This window comes from Sylvia atricapilla, chromosome 6 (genome assembly GCF_009819655.1).
Source record: "Sylvia atricapilla isolate bSylAtr1 chromosome 6, bSylAtr1.pri, whole genome shotgun sequence".
NCBI lineage: Eukaryota > Metazoa > Chordata > Aves > Passeriformes > Sylviidae > Sylvia > Sylvia atricapilla.
The window spans coordinates 58772052-58794220 of record NC_089145.1 but is presented as its reverse complement, the minus strand read 5'-3'; the positions used below and the strand labels follow the sequence as shown (position 1 = coordinate 58794220).

At 43.9% G+C, this 22169-nt stretch overlaps 1 protein-coding gene across 1 annotated transcript; it reads left to right on the top strand.

Annotated features, from left to right (window-relative positions):
• Nucleotides 1-1323: 1323 nt before the first annotated feature.
• Nucleotides 1324-20976, top strand: PAX9 (paired box 9). The gene is made up of 4 exons (XM_066322091.1): nt 1324-1432; nt 2344-2970; nt 5189-5331; nt 19275-20976. The coding sequence occupies exons 1-4, from the start codon at nt 1429-1431 to the stop codon at nt 19527-19529; spliced, it is 1029 nt and encodes a 342-aa protein (XP_066178188.1). The 5' UTR covers nt 1324-1428; the 3' UTR covers nt 19530-20976.
• The last annotated feature ends 1193 nt before the right edge of the window (nt 20977-22169 follow it).

Below are 22169 nucleotides of genomic sequence, written 5' to 3'. Positions count from 1 at the left end.
CCCCCTAAAAATATCTTACATTTCAATTAAAATAATATCGAGACAATGTTTATGCATACCAGCGACATAAATTTTGTGGTTTACTTGGTGATATTTCGTGCACTAGAATCACCGGCTTATTTCTTTTCACATTTTATTTAATTTACGGAGTTTGTAGCTTCGAGACTCTATATATAAAAAAAGGGCAGTAAATGACAAAGAACCTCAGGAGAATAATACAGAAAAAAACCACCCCAAAACACAAGACAAATCCTTAGCTGGAGCTGAGATCCCATGATCTCTGTGTGCAACATGATGTAACGCAGGGCGTAAGATGCACACACTCAAGATCAGATCCGTACACGGTCAAACCAAACATTTCTTCCAGATACACGCAGTGACCCACAGATTCTTTAATTCCTATCATCTTCGCCTGTTTTTCTGTTCATTGCTAATATGTATCAGTGTCTTTTGTAAAGCTGAAGTCGGCTGCCAGGCATTGACATTTTACGATTAAGCTCGGTGCAGCTATTAGGGTAGAATGAAAACCAAACCGGGGCCGGTCTGCGGTGGCTGGAAGAACACAGCATCCCAGTCCCGGGCGCTACAATCCCCGTCCCTTCTCCTCCCAAGGCAAGGGAAAATTCCGCTCGTTTCCTGACCGGTTGGTGATTTTCACCAAAAACGACTCAACTCTCATGGCTCACAGTCCTCTTGTACAGCGCCCGCGAACCATTCGTTAGCGAAAGATGCTTTATTTATAACGAGGCGATCAAACCCGCGAAGAAACTTCTCTCAACTCGGGGAAACCGCGCGCGCGTGTGCCGAAAGGGGAAAGGGGGAACCGCTCTGCCGGGCTCGAAGCCCCCTTTTCCCGGCTGCTTAGCTCGGGAAAAGGGCCAGAAAGGGCGGCGCTGCCTCGCCCGCTGACCGTGCCGCGGCCCCGAGGAGCTGCCTGCCTATACCCCGGTCCCCGGCGGCCCTGCCCCGCTCAGCTCCGCTCCGCTCCGCCCCGAGCCGGCACAACTCACCGCCGCAGGTGCGGAGCCGCCGTCCCGGCCGGGCCCAGGTGCGGGGCGCGCTGCGCGGCGGCGGAAGGGCCGCGAAGGCCGCGCTGTCCGTCATCTCCCCTGGCCACTGGCAGGGCGGCTGCGGCCTGGGGCCGCCCCAGGGGCGGGCTCGGGGGGGGCGGTGGGCCGCGGGCCCTGCCCAGCCCGGCCCTGCCCACGCTGCCCTGAGGTTGAAATGCAGAAGTCAAGGCTCTCTCGTCGGGATGTAGATTTCCTTGTAGTTCTTTTCTTCTTCTTCGCGCTGTCGGTGCCTCCTCAGCGGAGCTCGGAGAGGCTCGGGGGCCGGTGAGGCCGGGAGCGCAGGAGGCCGGGAGTCGGTTCCCGGGCACGGGGATCCGCTGGGATTTAGGGCCGGCCTCGAGGTGCCCCGCTCAGAGGAATGGGTAAGTGGCCGGGAGCCGCAGGAGGGTTCAAGTGCTGTCAAGAGAGGGGGAGCGCCCGTGCGCAGTCATCTGCCGCCGCCGCGGCTCCCTTATTGACTTTGCTCGTGTTCCTACAAGTTGTAAGAACATGTTGAGGGTCAGGAGCAGGGGAGAGAGCGAGCTAATGACTAATCGGCTTGTTATTAGTGTTATTAGGCGAGTGCGAGACAGGATCGCAGCCGAGCGGATGGCTGGAGCCCGTGACACGTTGTATATTATTCCTGACACCGATCGTAGCAGTTAACATTTTAACACGCTTGTTTTACAGCCCAGTGTAATCGTGCTGTTAAGCGAAAGGCGCTAACAGCACCGGGGACGGTCTTTAAAAAGTTCGTCCCGACTCAGAAGCCGCGCGCTGCCCTCGTCTCTCCCAAGATGTAAAAGAATTTCCTCAACTACTTTTCCTTCCTCCCCCTCCCCCACGTCTTAGAAGATGTTTTTCTTTTCTTTTTGTTTTCTTCGCGTTCCTTTTTCCTGTGGCAATAAAGCCGACTTGTCTGTTGGGCTGATCTCGTTTTTCATCTGTGGAATGTGCTTATTTTTGGGAATATGCTTGATGCACAGTCCAGAGAGCTCCGACATTTGTTGCCACGGATTTTCTTTCTTTTCTTTATTTCGTTCTCTCTCTCCCCCCCTCATCTTTATTTTTTTTTTTTTTCTTTCCCCTTCTTTCCTTTTTTCCCTCTCACTTCCTCCTTCCCCTTTCCTTCCTTCAGTCTCGTGGGCATCCCGCGCTTGTAAAGAAGCGTGCGTGGAGTGGCCGGGGGGGAGTCCCGCTCGGTGACATCTGTCTGTGATGAGGAGCACCTCAGACGCCCCCTTCTGTGCCGTCCGCCGTGTCCGACGGCTGTGTTTGTGCATTTTGCTTGCAGAACCTGCCTTCGGGGAAGTGAACCAGCTCGGGGGGGTGTTTGTCAACGGGAGACCCCTGCCCAATGCCATCAGGCTGCGGATTGTGGAACTGGCGCAACTGGGTATCAGGCCGTGTGACATCAGCCGGCAGCTCCGCGTTTCCCACGGCTGTGTCAGCAAAATCCTGGCTCGCTACAACGAGACCGGCTCCATCCTCCCGGGGGCTATCGGCGGCAGCAAGCCTCGGGTCACCACCCCCACCGTGGTAAAACATATCCGGACCTACAAACAAAGGGACCCGGGCATCTTCGCCTGGGAGATCCGGGATCGCCTGCTGGCCGATGGCGTGTGCGACAAGTACAACGTGCCGTCGGTCAGCTCTATCAGCCGCATCCTCCGGAACAAAATCGGGAACCTGTCTCAGCAGAGTCACTACGAGTCGTACAAGCAGCACCAGCCACCCCCACAGCCTGCTCTGCCCTACAACCATATCTACCCGTACCCCAACCCCATCGCTGCTGCAGGAGCCAAGGTGTCCACCCCTCCCGGCGTGCCGGCCATCCCCAGCACCATGGCCATGCCCAGGACGTGGCCGTCCTCTCACTCGGTCACGGACATCCTGGGGATCCGCTCCATCACAGACCAAGGTGAGCAGTGGCGGGGAGCCGGGGAAATAGAGGCAGCCAAACAGGGCCGGAGGGGTTCATCCTCTGCTCCTGGGTTCTTTCCTCTCCGAGGGTCGGAAGGTGGTTTAGCTGTTTGATTCGGGAACCCCTCCTCGCGTTTTCGCCAGCGAGGGCAGGGCACTGAGCTTCCTGGAGGATGCGCCTCGGAACGGGGGCAGACAGAAGGGTCTGGGTGGGCTGCGGGCGGATCAGCAAACAGGAGCCATCGACCCATCCCCTCTCTGACCAGGGAAGTGGCGATCCTGGCCGGAGGGAGCGGCCCGGGCCCGGTCCCGGTCCCGACAGAGGCTCGCTGCCGCTCTCCGGTCACGGCCGCCGTCTTGGCATTACTGAGAAAATCCATTTTCTCTAGTTTTCGCAATCAGGCCAAATTTGCTTCGGCAGGAAGTTCAAATGTCATCTAATTGCTTTCATTCTGATGCTGTATTTTCCTCCGAAGCGGTGGTCTAGGAAAACCAAAGGCCCAAGATTCACCTTTTATCCCTTTCACATTCTTTCTGTTCCTCCGCCTGGAAACTGCGTCGCGTCGTCCTGCCGCTCGCTAGCAAGGGACATTTTTTCCATTTCGGACTCTGCCAGTGAACTAACAGTGAAAGCGTTACTTAAAGTGTCACTGAAAACAACAATCCAAAATAGCCTTTGCTTACGGGGATTTGTGTGTCCCACTCTTCTCTCAGTATTAGTGGCGAGGTGGGAGCTGTGATGTCTGTTTTTTCGCTGCCTTTTTAACACCAGCAATCCAGTTATAGCAGCATTTCAGATGCAAAATGATCCTCTAGAAATTGCAGAATAATTTTCTTCTTGTTTCATCAGAAAAGTGGTATTTTTTTCAAGCAACACATACGCACGCACAAGTATATTTTACTTATATGCATATATGCAAAAAATGCAAGTTTGTTCTTCTTTGCCTTTCACGATATAAGCTTTATCCTTGTCCTCACTGGCACAAACAAATGTGCTTTTTTTTCTGGATCGACTTTAACAAATACACGCCCGGCAATCTCTGAGGCAATCTAGAGGTAGTGTTGGCAATGAACATTAAAAAGAATGAGAACATTACAATCGCACGAGAATTTTTTTTTTTTTTTTTTTTTTTTTTTTTTTTTTTTTTTAAGTGAGTTCCTTCTTTATTAACACCACATTGGCAGGCAGGCCTCTGACGGTGCTGCCGGGTGCCTCGCTATCTGCCCCGTCTCCCTCGGCCCCCGCAGCGACACACATCTTTATTTTTTTGCAGTGTGAAATCTCCCCCCTCGCCTTCCCGTCAGAGGCTCGGGGCTGCCGAGTGGCCGCTGCCGCAGATGGGGGCTGTTCGCCCTTGATTTATAGGATAAACTGACCTTGCTGACACGGAAAGGAAGCCCCTATTCATGGGAAAGTGTGAGATCAGCAGAAAAGGGCGCTCACCGAGGGAGCTCAATTTCTTAAGACAACTTCAGATTTGTGCCTTTCCCCAGCACGGCGAGGGGCCGAGCGAGGTGGTGTGGCAGGAAAGTCCCCGTAGCTGCCATGCGGCCGGAGCCGGGTTAGGCTCCCCTACCCCTCCCCTGGCTCCCCGGTGCGGGAATTTGGCCGTTCGAGGAATTTCTCTGCAAAACATCCCGATGTGCCCATGGCGAGGCTGATAGGCTTGTAAATAATAGGACTGTTATCTCTTTTCCTCCTCGCTTTCTTATCTTCTTCATTTTATTCCTCTATTTAAAATATTTATTTATTTATTTATTTACTTTGGTGTTTCGTTTTCTTTTTCTCCCAAAAAAAGGGTTTGGAGCCCAGTTCATGTGCAGGCGTGTCGGGTCTGTTTGTAACACGGGGTATCGTTTCTCCTGTGACTCACAGATACACACACACACAGAGGTTGTCGCAAATTCCCCGTAGGAGATCCTGGGGGACAAGTGCCCGGCGGCAGCTCCGTCCTGCCCGTGCGGGGACGTGGGGACAAGCGACCCAGCTCTGGGCTCACTTGCTGCTCTCTGTCACACGTTTCACGCAGGGAGCCGACTCCTTTTTGCCCCCGAATCACCCTCTCAAAGAGCTTCCAGGAGCTTCAGCGGCTTCCCCTTAGCTCTGCCCCACAGACTGCCTCCCGCGGGGACAGGGAGCCGTCTCCAGCCCGAAGCAAAGCCATCTCCATCTCCCAGTCCTCTAACTCCCTGTCTCCCGCTCCTTTGTTTTCCAGCAGTGAACGACACCTCGCCTTACCCCAGCCCCAAGGTGGAGGAATGGAGCAGCTTGGGCCGCAATAGCTTCCACCCGCCGGCCCAGCACGCCGTGAACGGGTTGGAGAAGAGCTCCCTCGAGCAGGAGGCCAAGTACAGCCAGGTAAAGAGAGAGGCGGGGGGCGGGCGGTGATGCTCAGAGCTCCTGAGCTCTGCCTCGGGCTACCCTCCTCGCTTCGGAGCCGGTGCCGGACTTCCCTCGGTTTTGCTTTGCGAAGACGGGCGGGGAAAATCCTGCCTCTCTTGGCTCCTCTCTCCTCTCCCTCCCCCGGCCCGGCAGCCGAGGGTCCAGCACCCGCAGCCCGCTTTGCTCCGGCCAGCCGAGGGCAGGAGGGGCGGCAGCGATGGCATCCCGCGGCTGTCGCTGCCCCGGGGCGCTGAGAGCCGCCGCCACCGAGCCCCGGGCCAGCGGGCACATCCCGCCGCCGCCTCTGCCCCTACAGCCGCCTTTCACTCTGTCCGCAGCGTGCTCTGTAGGCAGGGGAATAATTTGAAAATGAGGTGTAATTGCTTCCTACATTAAGCATTTTTAAACGCTTAAGTAGACGGCGAATTTCCTACGTTTTAATTACAACACAATATAACTGTTACTTAATAAATCTCTGCCTGAATCTTTGTACTTGCTAATCAAGTCCCGTGCCAGGAGAAAAAGCTATAAAAGGCTCGACTGTTGCTCGTTGGGAAAGCGCAGGTTTTGAAAACATTTTTTCCGTGTGATGGAAACATTTCTGAATGCATCAGAGGTCTCTCAGACACACTGACTTCCCGGCCACGCATTTGTTGTGCTTAGAACCAAGTCGAAAAAAACCCACAGTCGCTGTTTAGCATTTTCCCCGTTCAAAGACAGAGATTTTGGACATATTTTCTGAGTTCTGTGTCTGGTTTTAGATCCATGTAGAGGAGACTTTTGTAGCTCGTGTTTGAGGGTGAGAGTAGCTGAATCAGACCCTTTCACATTCAAGATGCGGAGCACAAACTGCGGCAATGCTTGCAGAGTGGGAAATGCTGTAGATCCCGACAGTGAACAGCTTCTTCATTACATATATTGCTTTTTAAACAATATGCCACCCTCAGTGCTGTCCTATTTGTTTTGTTTTTCTATTATCCCATTATTATGATGATGTTCATTTCGTATCACAAACTATGTGCGCTGTAGTGTAGCCATGATTGTATGGTAAAAGATAGAATTAGACTTAGATTTAGCATTACTTCTCCTTCTACAATTTTCTTTAAAGACTAAAATAAGCGCTATAAGGCTTGCTAAAAAATAATAGATATAGTTTGTCACGATTCTGTCAGGGCAACTGTACTGTGGCTTCATTGTCTTAGGTTCCAGGCTGGGCCTTCTGCACACAATCCTGCTGAAATATTCACAGGATCTCGTTCATAGGCTATAAACCATGGCCTCTGATGGATCTCATTTACTTCAACAGATGTGTTGAGAAATAGTGTTTTATAAATTGGGTTATTTTCAATGCTGGTTTGGAAACTATTTTTTACCTTTTTTTTTTTTTTTTTTTTTTTTTTTTTTAACTTTCAATATTTATGATTTCATCTTCATAATATATCACTGTTCTATTGTCAATACCAGTTATACTTTAAAGTTTTGTTCAATCTGAAAGATCACCTGATAAATGTTATTTCAACTTAGGTACTATCTAAAATTTGAGAAAATTGCTATGAATAAAATTGAGTTAATTTATCCCAATTAATTGTTTAGTGAGCTTCAAAGGGCAGAAAAAACATGTTCAGAACCCTGCCCTCTAAAAGAAGATATAGAGGAGGTTCTTCCCAGCTTCTTCCCTGTGATAATATAGGTAAACAGAATTTGGCTTTGGAAAGTTCCAACACATAGAGCAGTCTATTCATATACTATCCAGAGAATTAATTTTAATGTGCATTAATTGCTTTGTCTGTCACAAGTTCATTACCTTGCTAATTTACAATGTGTTAAAAAAAATCACGCTAAATAAGGATGGGAAAATGTGATTATTTGCAGTTTTTGCCAGGTTCCTTTTGCCAAAATATTTATTCCAGGCTGTATGAAGTGAAGTTTATGAACCAAATTCCTGCTGCACACAGCACTGACTTACTGGGTTTTTTCTGAAGTGCAGTGAGTCTGGAGTGACAGTCTGTGTCTGTGACAGTAAAGACAAAATTCTCTGACATCACGGGATCCATGGTCTCTTGCAATGTGTATGGTTTTGGGTGCAAAGAGATGAGCAGGACACATGAGAGAATGTTGGTTCATTTGTAAATCTAGCAGAGTGGTGTCTGGAATGGGGAGAAAATGGGGAAGTCTCAGACATAATAAGCCAGAAGGACTATGATGAAATAGGCTCTGTCGTTGTATTTTGGGGTAAATGCTATTTCCTTATCTCTTTTGGGCAAAACTCCTTACAAAAGCTCTTAAGGGTCTTAAGGAGGCAGAAATCAGATTTCCCCTGGAGAAGTGACTGTTCTGTGATATTCCAGTTTTATGTTTGTATTAACAAAATCAGAGGTGCCCACAAGAGGAGGAAATCAAGTGAGGATGTTTAACTCAGGCTTCCCAATTTCACAACAGGAGCAGAGGAAATGTGCTCTGAAGCACATTAACAATGGATTTTGTGTGAGTGATAGGTAATTCTGCATTTTCCAACAAATATCATCTATGTATTTAAGCATCATCAACATCCAAAGTTCACCTGTCCATAGCTTGCAAATAGCTCCACAATTCCTAGGCAAGTGAAAGACTTTTTCCCCTGCCTTACTCATGGAAGATAACACTTTGCTTCTCAAGAAGTCCCCTGGAAAATCCCTCTGTGTGAGAAAGATCAGAAAAACTGAGACCAAAGAACATGGTCTTGTGTACTTTTATAATGTATTTATTTGATCACGTATTTTGAATGAGATATATTTGTTTTAAGGCACAGGATACTGTAGGTTTTTTAGGTAAAACTCCTACTGACATCCCAGACTTGTCAGGCAGCAGCCAAGGCTGACCTCTCCAATCAATTCCAATGGCTACATTTCAGCCTTTGTCCCATACATCAGTGGGAATTCACCCACAAAAAAGGCAGGAAGACTTCACATTTTTGCCTTGACGATATGCAGTCACACTAGTTTAACATGAAACTGAACCTCTGGATGTAGAACATTTTTCATTTTATGTATTGTGTCTTTCCTGGGGCTTTTGTTTGCAATGTCGTTCATATTTGGGTTTTGGGAGTTGAAAGCTCAGCCTGTGATTCTGTACAAAACATTCCACAGGAAACCAAAAAGATGCCTTGTCAAGTTTCTATTCAGGTTTAACTACCTGATGTCCCAGATTGTCATTTATACGTAAGCAATTGCACAATTTTTCCTGGTGTATCACACTCACAGGTTTGTCATATGGCTTTCAAACTGGGTGAGTGTGAATCAGAGAAACTGAAGGGGAAAATAGATTTTTCTGAGGGTTTTGTGCCATACACATTTCGTACAGAGCTCAGTTGTATTGCCTTATTTATTCAGGGAGGTACATTGAGTGTGGTGTTCAGGTGCTTCAACAGACAGTTATGCTATTGTTACAAAGGATGAATATTCTGAGTATTTTCTTTTGGATTGCACAGTTTATACTGCCTACTGCATTAAGAAAAAAAAATAGCCGAAATGACTGCAATATGAACACATTTGTAACCTGCATTTGACATCAAAACACTTAATAAACATGTATTCAAAATGGACATCTCAGACATCTGCTGCTTGTGACTTGCTGGACTAATATCATGGATGTTCAAACTGGAAAAAAAAAAAGTTGTGGTCTGTATTTACACATGGATGAGAATGAAGAAGGCTTGACATATGTCTGTATGATTTGCTGAGAGGCAAATAGCTTGGAAATAATTTCTTTTCAGAACGACTTTCTGTGTGTGTTGCAGGAAGCAGATGTGCATATTGCCAAAGGGAGCTGATACTCATTAATGGGAAAAATCTTGTAACTGGGGGGGTGTAAGAGCAAGCTTGCTCCTGGAAATGGTACAGTGTTTGGAGGCCTCATCCCAAACCCACTGGAGCTGCAGAAAACGCTCCTCCTAATTCAGAGGGGTTTGTGAAGGTAGTTTGAGTGAAGTCTCCCTCTGACACCTGGCAAAACCCATAAGCAGCAACTCGCTCAGGTCTGTCTCAGCAGAACTCCATCAGCTGTTAGGGGCTTGAGTTTTTGGCCCTGCTGGGATATCACTCCTGTCCTTTGGCTGCGTTCTGATGGGGCCATGAGCTCTGTGTGCTGCAAGCACAGAAGGGGAAGGCTCCATTTTAGGGCAAGTGTTTGAAAACGTAGGTGCAATTCTGCACAGAAAAAATGTAGGTAGTGTAAACATTTAGTTCCTGATCTTTCATTTGTAGATGAACAAGGAACTGTATATTTGGTGGCCCTGCTTCTGTAACTGTATCTTCAGCGTTTAGAACCCACAACACAGGGTAACTTCTTTGGGGACAACATTAAAATGTAGCCTTAAATATTACAACCAGTTACATGGTCCTCCTACATACATACTTTACTGAAAAAATTAATTAGCATATTACTTATTTGGCATCTTATATTATAACTCAGGATCCAGGCAGTTGGATTCCTGCTGTGGGTCTGTGCAAAATCCATCAATAACAAAGGTCTGGACACACTGCTCCTCAGTCATACCCAGGCAGGAGGGGGGTGAAGCTGTGAAGGAGAGGTGTTTATTTGCTTTCCTGCCGTAGTGCCCAGCAGCATTGTTAGCAGAGTCTGGTGCAGGGGCTCAGACTTTGGCTTGGAGACTGCCTGGTTCTGTGTCACTGTCCCTAGGATCTCCTGTCCAGGCTGCTATCAGAATATTGCCCCTAAGACAGCTTGCTCAAGGTCTAGGCCTCCTTGTCATTGCATGTTGTGGGTGAGGGGGACGAGCTGATCCCACTACATGCACCCGATTCCTCCCCAGGTGATCTGGATGGCACCCAATTCGAACCCCATTTGTGAGACCTGCCTCTTACTGGCCACCTGCTTCCACGGCCAAAACACAGTGCCCTGTCCTCCAACCCACATGGCTTCAGGGCACTCCACCCGGATGAAACTAATAAAGAAAGTCAGAGAGGTGAGTGAATGGTATGATGACACTCCAACTGCACTCTAAGCACCTTCTGCTCAAAGGACCCCAACCCACCAGGAGGTCTGCCATGACAAACAGGACCAGGGACTGCAACGTGGGGGTGATGAGAGATACCCATCACAGCCAGGGAGCAGAGTGCCAGGAGCAGGGGTGTTAGGTGTGGTTTGGCCTGTTCAGCCTTGGTTCTTGCAGTAGATTGGGAAGAATATAAAGACTGAATAGCGTGTTTGAGTTTGTCTGCTGTGGCAATTTATCAGCTTTTAGGAATTGCCTACACACCTAGTCATAGCAACCATAGGCATTCAACAGTTGATGGATTGTGGGTTCACCCTCCTTAGTGTACCAGCTTCCCAGGAACTGCCTCTGCAGCATCAGAGATTTGTTAGACATAGGACACTGCTGTTTTGGTCGTCCCTGAAGAGAACAAGCTGGGGACTTTACCAGTTTGACCCCATATTTGCCTAGCTTCTAGACATCGAGAATATCTTTGAAGTGTCTGTGTCCATAAGTCTCCTCCCTCAGTTTCATTTAAATGACAGCATATTGAAATTACAATATATTGCTAAGAATATAATAGTAAGAAGGCATTTTTCATTGAACCTTTCAATAATACATTATGGTGTCAACCAACAGCATAGAAAAGAACAAATGTTGGTTCCTTCCAGTGTATTTGATTGTTTAGTGTCCATGTGTGCCCTGCCCAATTCCAGATTTTGCCAAAATACCAAGGGGGAATTATTGTGCAAATCTGTTCTAAAACTGTGGGAATCTGTTGTTAATTCCTTCTCAAAGGAGTTTGCTTATATGACATGATTTTTTTCCCCTGTGCTTTCCTATTGTCCTCATAAGCCCAGTATATCAGTCTATGGAAAACTTAAGTTGTGTTTTTGTCATCAGAACCAGACTTTGTGCTTACAGCAACCAGAATTTGCTTTTGCCCCACTTTGACAGTCTGGTTGTGAAGTTTGTTAAGTAGTAGACCATATGCCAAGATCCAGTATCTCCCTTGGAAAGGCACTGACTTTGATTTATATCCTCCTTCTTAACCTGGTGTATGAAAGGGAAGCAACCATTCAGTGGGAGTGCAGACCTTGAACTATAATCTGCATTTGGAGACATTTAGGTGGACATATTAGTGTGTGCTTGGTGTACTGTGGTAGATCTCACTTCACTGTGAAAGCCACCTAAACCCATGGGACACCTGAAGGAGCACTGGAAACTCTTGCTCCCTGCTTTTCCCTCAGAATGTGCTTAGGTTTTACAGCAACCTCTCTCTGCCTTTTATCCACCATGCCTTTTTCTCCTACGTCTCTTTTGCTTCATTGTTTTTGTAGTAGATTACTCAGTGTCAGAGAATGAGTGGTATTTTTTTGGTTTTTTCTTCCCCCTCCTCTTCCCCTTGGCCCCCCTCCTTTATTATTTTTTTTATTATTATTTTTTCCCTTTTCTTTTCTTTTGTTTCTGCTGTAGTTTGCTTTGGAAAAGACATAAAATGCCCCTGGCTCCTTCAGAAAAGGATTGGTGATGGTGTGTAAATTCAAGTTACTATTACTATTTCCAAAACTGGGATTTTATTTCCCTGAAGAGGCTGAGATTTAAAACTGGATAAGTAAATATAATTTAGAGTGATCTTGATGCAGGTCCCAACTATAGTTAAAACACTCAATTGATATTATCTGGTTTCGGTGTTATTCACTGCAGCTGGGGATGGCTATAAGTAAAGGAAACAACTTTAAGTTAATAAAAAAAGCACATTAAACATGGGGAATGGGATCTGATCATTATGAAAGGACTGAATTTCATTTTAGAAGGAAGTAGTGTGATTTTCTTATGCAGCACATTGATTGTTGTCCATTGAATTTAATAATGGGAAAAATAGCTGTAAAGAAAACGGCATCTTTTTAAGAGAGAATGTATAGGATTGGGTAGCTCACTATGTTTGAAATCTTAGAGCACTCCAGCATGTGAATAAGTCCATTTTAATTGTGGCTTCAGCTAGAATACCAGCATTGCTTTGCACAAATTACAGTGAAAGAGAAATAGTGTAATTCTCCATTCTTGAAAGGTCTCTTTCCCTTTTTTAAGTCTGTCTTTTGGAAATTAACTCCGTTCAGCTGAGCAACAGAGCAGCTGTAAGCTCCTTGCTCATGTGTTAGTTTTAAAAGCCTCTCTGTTCCAGTGTATTATCACTGTTCACTCTTTCTTGAAAACAAATGTAAATATTATATTATATAATATTATACCTTAATATCATACATATGAAACATTGCGTCTTCTGTTTAAGATTTTATTTTTTGTATATCAAAATTATTTAATGTCAGCGTCCTAATTTTTCAGAGTCTTATTCTCTGCTGATTGCAGTGGAATTAATAGAAAATCAAATCAGGAATATGTTAAATAAGATAAGTTAATTCATCTAAGAATATGGATGTTTAGTCTAATATGAAAATATTTTTGCAAGAATATTTTCCAGCACTTATAAAAAGCAAACCATGATTCACAGGATTAACTCTGGTTAGGTTATTCAGATATACCTTAGAAATTTAATCTCATTTTTTTCTTAAATTTTTAAAATAAAAACCGTTATCATAAACTGGGGAAATTTACTCAGTGTTCACTTTTGTAACCCTTCTTCTTTAGGTAGTTGTGACTTACTTGTGTAGGCTCATTCATTTTAGCAGAGCACTGATCTGAATGAACATTTGTGGTGTTGTGTCATTTTTCCTGTTGATGCTGCAGCACTGAATTGCAGCTTCAGAATTTAGCTCTAATTGAGTAACTACAATTGGTAAAAAAATTACTTAACTTTATCAATTTTAAAACCTAAACTCCCTCAATTTTTATTACTTAGATCATTTAGTGATGCCCTTTCCCTAAATGATCTATTACAGGCCTGCTGCTGCTGTTTTACTTGGAAAATTTGTTTACTCTTCCCTTGGGATCTCATATGTTGGCTTGATTTATAAATCACATTTAACCTCCAATTATAAAGGGAGATTTAGCACGTTTGCTTCCTTGATGTTTGCAGCTTGTGTTTGATTGCTCCTCGTCTTGCTGTCATAATAGTTTTAACTGATTATGTGCACATCACTAAAAATGAGAGATCCTCTAGATTTTTATGCTAATTCGCCCTTCTGATGAAAGGACTAGATATTTTACTCCCTGCTACGCTTTTTTCTTGCCGTGGAAAGCACCACTTCTGCAATAGCTTCTTCCTGACTGTGCTTTCTGGCCATTTGGAAGGAGAGTCATCATTCCCAGAAAATGTGGGGGGGTTTTCATGTTGAAAGCCAGCAGCGAGAGGGTATCTCTGGGCTGGCTGTGGGATCAAGGCACAGCTTGCTGATCCAATACAGGAAGGATTCATTCCCTCCAAGCCAGTGTCAGAATTGAGAGATACAAGAGAAAAGAGCTGCCTTATTCACCCAAGGTGTGTCCCTTAAGCCGTGACACAGACTGAACTTCTGATGACTGCAGCAGGGGATTTTGGGCTGAGTCACTGTCAAAGCTCATTCATGCTGCTGGATTAGGTAACTCGAATTCATAGGCTATGCTGTTTCTCCAGAAACATTTTTTTAAAAATAGTAATTTAGAATACTGTCAAAGCTCATTCAGGCTGCTGGATTAGGTAACTCGAATTCGTAGGCTATGCTGTTTCTCCAGAAATATTTTTTTTTAAATAGTAATTTAGAATGCTTCTACAAAGCCTACATTCTTAGTCTATGCAATACATGAACTATTTAATGAAATATTGTAACTATTATATTATAACGGCCGAGTCATTTAAATAATTGTAAATAATAACGGTAAGAAAAATAATTTACATTGTTTTGGACACTCACTTTAGATCCAGAGACAGACTATAAAACTGAGGTGGCATCTACCTGTGGCATCAAATCTGCTCTTGTTTGTATTCGCATAAAACTGAAATGAGATCCTTTACATTATTGCAATTAATGATAGCTGACATAAATACAGGTCTGTGATTTTGAATGTTACAATTCTGGGTCATTTTCTGAAACATTTAGAAGCAACAAGGGAAGAGAACATAGGACATGGTCTAATTTTAATACTGAGAGAACACATATCTAGGAAGCAAAAGTCAGAGAAGGAAAACTAGGGAAGGCAATGAAACAAAATAATATCAATTCACTACAATCTATAATTAGAATTTATACCATGAGGACTGAGAGTGAAATCTAGCTTGCTTGTTTCTGTGGTTCTTCTGTGACCAAGGCAGAAAAACCAAAATGAGATAGTTGTCTGACAATGGATTGACTGGGAAGTTTGTCCAGAAAGCTTGTACCCTTGTGTCTTCTTACCGTGAAGGAGAGAGGAGGCTGAAGCTCTACAACACATTTTACAAGCATAACCTTCAAAACAGATATCAAGGTGTGTGTGGTGGTTCCCTCTGGTTTGGGGAAGAATTGTTCTGACTTTAAGGAGTCCAAGAAACGAGTAGAAATTACTTATTCCAAAGACATTCTCACAGTAGCTTAGTTCTAGGCTTGCTTTTCATCCACCCACTCCCTCTGTGTTGCAAAACGCAAACAGACTGAAAACAATGACCAAAAAAGTCGTCTTTTAGTTAGTATTGTATCTAGATGACCAAAACGAAAGATTCCATCTGTTAAAACTGCTCAACCAGCTCCTTTGCTGGTGAAAAGATGTGCAGTCTGCTTTTTTCAGCAGCACCATTTTGTGTGACCTAAAGCAAGGCTTCATGTCCACCTTGGTTTTAATTTCTCACCTCAATATTCCTTTTACTGTCACTGGCAGGGATCAGCAGCAACTTGGCAGAAAGGCACCAGACCCAACTTGTGATCCTGACCCAATTACTCTTGTTTTGCTGCTATCTTTGCAAGAACATGTTTAAATGAATTTGTGAGTTGGTAAGAGATCATGTGTTCTAGGTTTCAAACGCAGCTCTAAAATTTGCAAATCTTATTCCATCAGTTGTCTCAAAACATTGATAGGAGCAGCAATTGAGAGAAAAAGTTTCTCTCTGATCTTTGTAGAAGCCAGAAAGTAGGCACTTTCAAATGGGAACCCTTATCTCTTACACAGCAGAGGTTCTTGTTCAGCTACATGTTTGTTTGTTTGCTTTAAAAAATTAGATTTCCCTTGAAAAACGATGGTTCAAATTAAGAAAAAAAATATTTATAAAACTTAAAAACCAGGTTCAAGAACCTCTGCACTTAAAACAAATTCTTAGGGTTTTAGAAATCCATAAACACCGTGGGGTTCTTGCACTCCTAATTATGAATGTTTACATTTTGGTGTTCATTTCCTCTGATTGAAATACTGCAGAATGAATTATTCATCCAGTATATACAGGGTCATGGAACTTAATCCCCTCCATTTATTTTAAGTGAATGTCATGTTTGTAAAAAGTGCCAGATTGACAGACAAGATTCAACCCTTCTGATAACCTACACTTTGTATCTAAGGATGTTTGGAAGTGAAAACTTGTGTCAAGACTATTTAGGTCAAGTCTTTCACAGATGAAAGTCAGAGATGAAAATTAGGGGGTTTGGTTGTTTATTTGTTTGTTTGAGTAGCATAGTTTTAAATCATATAGAGTGAGATTGGGTTTCTTTGAGTAGCATAGTTTTAAATCATATAGAGTGAGATTTTCTCTATCCCCTCACCTCTTAATTCAGTCAGAGGAAGCCTCTGACTGTTTTGTGGGTATGGCTCAAACCTCCCCTGATGCAGAATTGTGGTGGGCCAGTTCCTACCTATCCAAGTGCTGCCTGCTTGCCTGAGAGCATCTATGGCATCCACAGATGGTTCTGAGTGGTAAAAAAATCACGGTTTTGAGTGGTAAAGCTTTGTAGCAGTGCAACAAAAATAAGGATGATTCACCAATTCAGTGAGGCAGCGATGACAGACAGCGTTGGTGGCCTCTGACAGGTTGCAGCTGGTGGTCCCTACACAACTGTCTCCATGTCCTGCCCTCAGTAGCTGGGGCAAGATCTTTCTGACATTCAGAATAGCCTATAAAAACAACAGTTTTCACAGCTGCATTTTGAATAAGAGAGTGTGTGTGCACGAGTGTGTGCGTGTGTGTAAATGGCTGTTTTGCTATAGATCTGTATAGGTATTCTTTTAAATATTCTTTTAGCTTAGTAAAAAAGCTTAGTGACTCTTGATTCAATTTCCATCTGTTTTATCAACAGCCCAAGTGGCACCTACAGTACAGTTCAATAGGAAACCAAACCTGGCCTTCTCCATGAATTGGAGTTTGAAGACTTTGTGTCATAAGGCCACAGAACATATGTGTGATTGGATCAAATATTTATCAGCAAGTTGATAAAATATTTATCAACAGTGTGTGCATTAACGTGAGGTGTTCAGGAGCTCGGATTTGCCTCAGATCATGCAAAGTCATCTGCTTATGATTGCTAAGGAACCCCTGAGGGCCTTGTCTGTAGGAGACACAGGAGGCTAGGACATGGGCTGGAACACTGGAGGACCAGCAAAGAGATGTCTTGTTGGCACATTTCCTGGCACAAATCCACCCTGCACCTACTAACACATCCTTCCCAAAACACAGCTAAGGGTTCACAGAACATGAGCATTCATCAGGAAGAATCCTACTTCAAATGGGGCTTCCAGGCATAGCATTGAGCCCACTGTGTGGTATCAGCCTCCTTGGGAGTGGGAAAGCCTGAGGAACAGGCTCAGGAACAGAATGGATTCAGAGTCCAAAAAACCTCTTTTGAGGTTTAGAAGCTGAAGGTTTCTGCTATCTCAACGGGCATGAGACTTCAGGGACTTGTCCCATATATTTTTTCCTTCCAGCACTCACCCCTTCAGGGTTTTTGTACTTCTCTGTGCAGAATATGTTTGGGTTGTGGCTCTTGATTACCCAGAGTTACAACCTGGCTTCAATGGCTCTACTGCCCCTGTGCAAAGATTTCTGTTGGTGCTTGTTACAAAAGACAGAGTTGCTCATTCTTGTTTCACGTTTGAACATTGAAAAAGCAGCTTTTTAGGGCCACAATTTTTTATTTCCAGTAAATTCAATGAAATAATTTTCCATGTGATTCAAGAATTGTGCTGATTCGCAGTGCAATTGTTTGCAGGTTTGTATGAATTAGTGTTGTTGCACTGATATTTAAAGCTGAGGCTAAAGTGTAGTTCTGAGTCACAGTAAGGGGCACGCAATACAAATTACTGGTCAGATCACATATTTGGATTTTCAAAAGAATAAGGCAAGTTCAGCTTCAAAAAAGTATTTACAGATTTTGAATGACCATTACGTTGCTGCTGCAGCTGTATATTTTGTACTAATTATTATTCCTATTGGAAGCTTGTGGCCAGGACCCCATTGTTGTCTCCTGCTGCTTTAGATTGCTGTACAGGTTTGTATTGATGGAGTGCAGCAGAATGACTGCTTTGTTTCCCAAATGACAATGAGAGGATAGTCTGGACAGTGGAGCTGTGAGCTACATGGATAGGAAACTCATGAGCCTGAAAATAGGCCAGTGCCCTTTATGAAGGTAAATACTGGAAATCAGGCAGGTACAATCCAGGCAGAAACTGAAGAAGTGAGATGTTAACACCATGTGAAGTTTTAGCAGAAGTAAAAGTCTGCTTCATTTCTTAAATTTGCACTGTTCAGGTTGGGTCCAGTTGTACCATGTGATGATGCTACAGGATTTGCTGAATCAAAACTCTTCTTTCATATCCAGATAGGAAACATTTTTTGAGAAAAAAATGCCACCCCAAATCCTAAAGCAAACACTACCCAAATTGAAACTTAAGCAAGATAAACGGTCTTGGTTTGTACCTGTTGTGCTGAAGAAACATTTATGGGTGTGAAATAAACCACCAAATACTTTTTTAGTTAAATAAGGAGTCATTAATTGTGAAATCATACCATAGCTGACTGAAGGACTCTCCCTCCTCTATTTAAATAGAAACCCTTCCCTCAAGTCTACAGAAGGACCTAGGAAAATAGCTTGCAGGAAAGGACCCAGCCCTGCAATTGTTTTGTGCACAGAAGCCCTATGGAAACCAGGAGAAGCTATGAGCAAAGAACATTTGGCGAGTTTTTAATCCCAAGTATCTAGAAAACAGATTTTTAAAAGACATCATCAATAATACTACTACTACAGTTCTGACTCATGCTCTGAACAAACAGTTACCAAAGAGTTTAAGATGTTCCAGCTCCTCCAGTCGCTGTTACCTCTTCACTCTGGGGAATGTTGCTTTCTGATCTGTGCCCACACCTGCCCAGGCAGCTCAGGCTGAGCCCACCCTCCTTCAGAGCCAGGAGAGCTGAGGCACAGAGATGGGTCTGTCTCTCCTGCCCCTGGGATGGCTGTGGTCACAGCTTAAACTGCCCCAGCGCTGCCCAGCAGGGCTTGCAACAGTGACCAACAGCCTGTGCAGAATTTGGGAAAGGTAGGTAAAAGCTGCACCTCACCTACTTCAACCTGTGGAAATCATTGCCAAGTGCATTAAGGTGAGAGAGAAGGGAGAGACTCATTACGAATGAGAGACTCATTACAACTCCCTCCAAGTGTAATCAAGTAGCTCTCAAGTGCAATCATTAGATGCAGCCATGGGCTTTTAGGAGTCCACAAGCAACAGCTTGCAGGAAGATAGGCAGGTGTACAGCAGGCTCAGCAGATCCTGCCCTGCTCTTGGTGTGTGTTCCCTAAACATCTGCTGGTGGTCCGTGTCTGGGACAGATTGCTGGGAAGTGTGAAGCACTGGTCACAGCGGGGTAACTGGGCTTAAAAGCAAAGCAGAAGGGGGTGACTGAGCTCCTGAAATTCAGGGGAACACTTACGGATTTCTCTCTTGATGTGCCTGCTGGCCTTAGTTTGGTACAAAGCCCCAGCAGCATCTGAGGGCAGCTTATTTTACGCCAGATCCAATGTGTCTTCCTCTCTTAGAAATTCTTCTCCCTTCCCTCTCTTTCCAGGCACCCAATGGCCTCCCAGCCGTCAGCAGTTTCGTGTCCGCGCCGGCCATGCCTCCCTACGCCACGCCAGCCCAAGTGTCACCTTACGTGACCTACAGCGCCACTCCGTCCAGCTACATGGCCAGCCACGGCTGGCAGCACGCCGGGGGCACCCCTCTGTCCCCCCACAGCTGTGACATCCCCGCCTCGCTGGCCTTCAAGGGCATGCAGACAGCCAGGGAGGGCAGCCACTCCGTCACCGCCTCCGCGCTCTGATGCAGGAGCTGCTCCAGGAGCATCATGAGCTCGCTGGCTCCTCGACCCCTCAGCCTGCCTCAAGGACTGCTCTCTTCATGCTGGTGACACTCAGCGTTTCTCCTCGTGGCTTGTAAGGCTTTTGGGATTGAAAAGAGCCGAAGAAAACGTCAGGAACTGAGAGAAGTGTGGTGTCGCGCTCTTAAAAGACTTTGTGTCCCTCAAAGGGCTCGTGGAGCCTCGTTCCACTCTCTCCTGGTCAAACCACACATATTTATTCTTAATCATCACAGACTTTCTAAATGTGCAATTGTTACTAAGATCTGTGCAAAAAAAAATCAATAAAGAAAAAAATCACCACAGAAAATTCTGCTATGCCTTGAATCAGCAAAGGTGGCTGAATGGGAAGTGTTTGCCAATTGCCTAGAGAACAACCCTTTAATTGATGAGATACAATCCACTGTTATTAAGAGGTCCTTTATTGTTGTTTTATTGGGGTTTGGTAATCAAATATAGAATGAGGGCAATAGATGGCTTTCAGAGTCTTCTGGCATGTTGCCATCATCAGGCAGTAGTAAGATCTTTGTGATTTTATCCATTTGTAAATAGAGGCTTTTGATGGCATTTGTTTTCACCTTCCAGTACATTTCTTACTTTTTTTTTTTTTTTTTTTTTTTTTTTTTTTAAGTTAAGAAGATGATTTCTAGTTATTTTCTATGTCTTTGCATGGTGGGGTGATAGGTGATGAGATTTAGGTAGGATTTTTTTGTCATGTTTTCGTGCCTACAGTGGAGGCTTCAACATCTTATGAAATAGTTCTCTCTGGCAGAAGAGCCAAAGACAGAAATCCAGCTAAGTAACTCTCCACAGTCATACCCAGCCTCCCAGATTCATGAAACACCACATTCATCTGAAGTGGATGAATAGAAATGGGTGGAAAATACCTGAACAAAATGGAAGACTGTAGAGGAAAATGCTGTTAGTGTGCAACCTGTGCAGAGATGCTTAAAAAGCCCTATCAGTCAAAAACCCCACTGAGAAACAGAATTGTACCATCACTCTCAGCTCACTTGTGTCCAGATTATGTTGTATTTTTTTAAAGAGGACTTTGTCTTTAATTTCTGCTTTAATGAATGTAAAGTATGGCTCTTGGTAAAGTTTACATTGTTGTTCTGAAGCATTTTTCCCCCCCTTATAGGTATACTGGTGGTGGTGCTACAAACAGAGATATCATTTAATATTAGCAAATTTCCTTTCTACATTTCTGTATGCAGTGGCAAGTACTCCATGCCAGTTATTTTGCTTTAAACTTTAATCCCAAGAGAACTAACATTCTGATTTTTGAAAATTTACCTGTTTTCCTTGGGCAATAATAAAGTTCTGACTATTATTATGCTTTTCCCATGCTGTAGGTATGTTCAGAATATGAATGTGAAAAAAAAAAAAGCCTGGTGTGACATTTCATATCCATCATAGACTATTAATATATTGTGTATTTGTCAAAGTGTTTAGCAATACCTTAAATTACCGTAGTTATAGTTAAAGCAAAGGAAAAAAATACCATCCTTCATATATTGTTCTATCTGCATCCCATATTAAACCCTAATTCAGTGGGAAAGTAAAATACAGTTCCCTTTTAAAATACAGTTCTCTTTTTGTGGATTTCCAGCTTTCATTCACCAAGACAGCTGTGGTAAATTTTTATACTATTCTAAATAATCAGTATTTATGTCATGTTCAGTATATCCACTTAAATATGGATGGACTCTACTGGCTGCTGCCAACTTTGCTTCTTGCACTAAAAAAATAGTTAACAGAACTGGATTTCTGTAAAGAACACAGATATTGTATTTTGGCCCCAAGGAAACAAAGATCTGATCTTGGATATGATTCATGTTCTTCTGCCTCAAAAGTATTCAACAGCTCTTTAGCTTTAATGAGATGCTGAAACCCTTGCTACTCAGTAGAACACTTTTTCAAGAATATTTCTTTGAAACCACTAAAGGTAAAGTGCACACAAGTGAATTTTCCACTCTGCCAGACTGTTAGTGACATGACAGATGTTATTCCACCTTTATGCTGTTATAGCTGAAATAAGATGAGCCTTAACACCATGAAGAAGAGTTCACTTTAATACTAGACAAGCTTTTGACTAAAGATAAAATGGGAAAAAAAAAACAGATAAGAAAAAGATCATAAGCAGATAAGTGATTAAGTTGGCAAGAGGATCTTAGCTTTCAGCTTAGTCATTCTACTGTATTACAGAAATATTCAGTGAGTCTACCTATTTTTTTTCCATAGAACTCAAACAAGGGGCACCAAAGTGAAAAGAAAACAAAAAAATAAGGAAGAGAAACGTTTCAAAGCACAGCTTTTTTGAGCTTCAATACTTTGCAAGCCTGTAACAAAGTGTGCCTGTGTTGAAACTTTTCCAAATTTTCTTGAGTAACATGAGGTCATTTCTGAAATAAAAGTTGTATTTCCTGACATTCTAATGAGGAATAAGTGTGTTTTAGGAGACAGAGAGACAGATCCTTAGCTTGCATCAGTTATTTTCATTATCTTCAGCTAAATCAGGACAATTTATAAAACGAGGACAGGACATTCTGTTAATTATTCCTCCCATGGGATACACCATCATAAACCATTTTTGTTTTGTGT

Excerpts from the sequence above, each read along its gene's own strand:
- PAX9 (XM_066322091.1), top strand. Across the intron at positions 2,971-5,188 it reads CCGCTCCATCACAGACCAAG|CAGTGAACGACACCTCGCCT; the intron begins GTGAGCAGTGGC and ends TTTGTTTTCCAG. Across the intron at positions 5,332-19,274 it reads AGGAGGCCAAGTACAGCCAG|GCACCCAATGGCCTCCCAGC; the intron begins GTAAAGAGAGAG and ends CTCTCTTTCCAG.